General features: G+C 37.5%; 2 protein-coding genes across 2 annotated transcripts in view; one reads left to right on the plus strand and one right to left on the minus strand.

Moving 5' to 3' along the window:
* LOC118333909 (protein ABHD18-like) overlaps positions 1–4,155 on the plus strand; it is an 8,908-nt gene that overhangs the window by 3,606 nt on the left and 1,147 nt on the right.
* On the minus strand, positions 1,503–3,739 carry LOC118333663 (protein ABHD18-like; the record flags this gene model as incomplete). Its single annotated transcript, XM_035669405.1, is given in 1 exon segment — positions 1,503–3,739. A coding segment is annotated over 1 exon segment (61 nt), but the record flags the coding sequence as incomplete, so codon positions are not given.

A 4,155-nucleotide genomic window follows, 5' to 3' on the forward strand; every position in this document is an offset into this window, starting at 1 on the left:
CCCAATAACTATTGGCTTCCTTGGCCCATTTTATCATGGGCTGATAACGATTCAAATTCCTTGAGGTGTCAAAGCACTGTACTGTTTTTTTTTCCCCCACGAGTATCCCTGAGAACCATCAGCCACTAATTTTATAACCAAGCAGCTTATTCACCGACAACGTAACTCACACCCTGAGTAGCAGCACTATTACGCTAGACCTGATAAATCCTCTCTGCTGCTGACTCTCACCCGCCGCTCGCGTTCACGCTCTCTCTCTCTCTCCTGTCGTCTACACCACACTTAGCGCTGCCCTAAACACTCCTCCTCTATCTCAACAACTCATTAGTCAAAAATGATGTCAAAAAAGGAGAATTAAACTTTAGCAACTACCAGACAGTGATTAACTACTTCATAAAATGCTGCTTCAGACAGCCTCTTTGCTCTGTTGAAAATGCATCACTTACTGTGTCTAAGTATGCATTTTTAAAGATGCAAAAATAATCTGACTTCCTAAGATCATATGACAACGTTCGTTTTAATTAGTATTAACCTGTAACCGCAGAAAGTTACCCCTGATCCATTATGTTCAGTTCCAGGTCATGTCTACTATGTTCTGTGGCATTTGTAGATCCACATCCACTGATCTTTAAATTCGTAGCCTAATGCAGGCACTGTGTAATGAAATTTATATAATAGTATGTTGAGAATTGCACGTTATCTGCTTCCTTAGCAAATTCAGTTTGTTCACAAATGTTCAGTGAAAAGACAAGGTTTTTAAATGTGTAGTGTCTTGTGAATGTAATGTTCATTTCTTTGCAAATAAAATCGAAGAGAACTATGGGACCGGTTGTTGCCTATTTATACAGTTACCCTGCTCACTGCGCATTGCTCATTGTATAGTCTAACCTTATGCCTTCATTTTACTGGTCCGGCCACTTAACGGTCACAATTGGGTTGCTATGTTGGCCCCTAAACCAAAAATCGAGTTTGACACCCTCGGTCATACTCTGGTTTCATACTTTCTCCTGGCTGGCTGTGTATGGTTATCAAAGCACAAAAAACAAAACTTAAATTTAAGAACATAACAGAAATTCTGCTTTTTTCCACTCTTGTTCAAGAGTTATATTTAACCGCTGAAGCTTACCAAGTCTATTAATACTCGTACTTTGAACAAACACACAATAACATAAAAAAATCAAAGGACTTTGAGTTTGCATCTCAAGTTTGTATTCTTTTACTACATTGTCATTTCATAGAACTTTGTAATATACTTTTTGATGTCTTCTGTTCCTTTAATATAATATAATTTTACAATAAAACAAACAAGTTTATCTTTTTAAACTACATTATACGCTAGAACCTTTATTTTAGTGAGGCGACTCACTGAAAACTACAAAGTAGAACTCAATGTTGCCGGAAAGCTGTTTTACTGTTTTGTTACGTGTTTCTGGATTTTCCTTTTTACTCTATATATCGGCCGAGTATAGCCCCTGGGACTCAAGACACCGGCCGCGTCGGCATTTCGTAAATCACCAAATATTTGTATCGGCATCGGCCTTAAAAATCCTTTATCGGTCGGGCTCTATTCCAAGGTAATAAAAACACTTCAATGCTTATATTCAATTTCTGACAATAGATCCTCCTAAATTTTACAGTGGATCTTATCTAAACATTTTTTATTTAATAATGCATTAATGAACCCAAAAGCAAAATAACATTATCAAAGAAAATGCCTTATTCTGACTTTAAATGATTAAGAATTACATTTTAAAATCAAAAAAGCAAAAATGCATTTAATTTCATATTTCATTTACCAGTGTGCAATGTACCTTATTCCATCTCACAATTAATCTGCTGCCTGCTTTACAGTTTCCATTTTATGATCACTTTCATTGAAAGATGTGTAAGCAGTGTGCAAATTAAATTCCAGGTTCAACCCGCAGAGAGGCAACAGGAGCTGGTAATCTGACCAATCACAGCTCCTCTAGTTGCTCTGTAGGTTTGACTTTATTTCAATTTCAGATGGCACACTGTTTACACATCTTTAAATAAAAGGAACCTACAATGAGCTTTCTCTGTCGCAAGCAAACTGAACATTTTGGATGAACAGCGGTCACACAGTGCAGGAAGTGGGTGGACAGCAGAGGACGAGTAGTCAGTCCAGTTTTTCACATAATGTACATATATATGTGTGGCATTTGATGCACTTCAGTATAATTTACTGAAACGTAGCACATAATATGGTATCTGGACCAAAGAAGCCAAGCTGTTACCATATTTTACGGTCTCTTGTTATGTACAGCATATCTCTGTCAGAAACACTGAGGCCTCTTGTTTCAAAATTGTATGTTATCATTTGAAAATGATATGTTCTGGCAGAAAGACAAGTGGAGCTAATTAAAAATTATGAGCTTCACCTTAGAGGCCTTCTTGATTTTAAGGGGTGGAAGAAATAGAAAAAATCTACACAGTAACAAAACCCTTACCATCAAAGAAACTGCTGACTTGCACTAAAGCTGCTGCTCCATCAAGTTACTGTGACAGTAAACTAACATTTTAATCATTGTGTCTTTATTTATTCATAGTAACCATGAGTAAACAGTGCTACCATGACCCCAAACAGAAAAACACAACATTACCTGCATCTCTTACATACCTCAGGTCTCTAGCAACCCTATGAACTTTTTAGAGTACAACATTAGAATTGCTTTATCATTTTTGACAGTTTGACACCAGAACACTGAATGTTGTTAGTGTGAGGAATACCACAAAGTACTTATAGCTGGGCAGCTGTTTTTGGTATCTGCGCAGAAATGCCACAATACCCTTTCAGCATGATGTAATTCAAGTGGCCAGAGATATAACTAGTCTTCTGCACCTTTCAGGCTTTACAAAAAAAAAAGCAACAGAGAATACTGCATGTGTATGCGGGTCATTTTAACAATGTGTGGGAATGGAAGACTCTGCCACAAAAAATTACTACAGGTATATCAGACAGGGTCAACAAAACTATAAGGATTTTTAAATTTAATTTCCATTTCCATAACTGTGAAAAATCCCTTAGACTTATTTATTAATTACTGAATTTCTCTGTCATGAAAGCAGCTTTACAGTGAGCTTAATTTATATACTTATATTCTTTGATGTAACTAACAATTCTATAATATTTTACAATATTCTAAAATTCTCTGTCCCCAGTATTGCATTTATACCTCGTATTTTCATCATATACTGCAGTAATCTACATTCTGCAGTAGCTAATATTCTGCTCATATGATATGATATGATATCAATATAACAGGCACTGTCTGTGTTTCCTAACAGAACACATCAGGATGGACACATCCACCCTGGTGGTGTGGACCAGTGAATTAATAAGAGTGAAATAAGAGGCCTTAGTGTTCTTTCAACAAGCAGAGACGGATCAACATCAACAACTAAATTCTTGTACAGTTTCAGTTGCTTATATTTGTTTGGGTGCACCAGGGTTCCCTTTTAGAAGTAGGAAATTGGAAAAGTGGCCTTTATCTAAAGACAGCCTGTAAAGTTCAGACAAATCATGTCTCAGTAGAAGAGATCTTAACTACCATACTTCATGCTGATGCTTCTGGTCTGTGGACAGGCATTGCTTTGTCCAGTGTCCAGGCACAGGTCCTGCTGCTGTTACAGGGAGGAAAGGGCTTCAGGCTGTCATTGCTAGTTCAGGTTGGGATACTTGAGGCAGAATCTGTTGAATGCATCATATATGGCCTGTCTGGAATTGAAAAAGATATGCAGTCAATTATAAAACCACAACACTGCAAGCATTCAATTTCCCATGCAAAAAGAATACAACCCCCCATTCATGGAAATTAAGTTAGACAGGAAAGCTGTCTGACACTGTGTCAACAAAAACTTCATCTTTAGAAGGATAAACTTTGTTTTGCAATAAAATGCAAAGTGGATTTGTCACAAGTAAGTCTCAATTCTTGGATATGAATAGTCAAGTCCAACAAGTCTCAAGTATGGTCTAAGTACTATACTTTTTGCTTTTTGGGTCCTTTAGGGCTGTGGCTCAGAGGTAGAGCGGGTGGCCCACTAATACCCAGCTCCTCTTGCTGCATGTCGAAGTGTCCTTGGGCAAGACACTGAACCCCAAATTGCTCCCGATGCTGTGCATTGGTGTGTGAGTTT

The sequence above is a fragment of the Morone saxatilis genome, unplaced genomic scaffold (genome assembly GCF_004916995.1).
Source record: "Morone saxatilis isolate NCDOM2014 unplaced genomic scaffold, NCSU_SB_2.0 Contig22, whole genome shotgun sequence".
Classification (NCBI taxonomy): Eukaryota; Metazoa; Chordata; class Actinopteri; family Moronidae; genus Morone; species Morone saxatilis.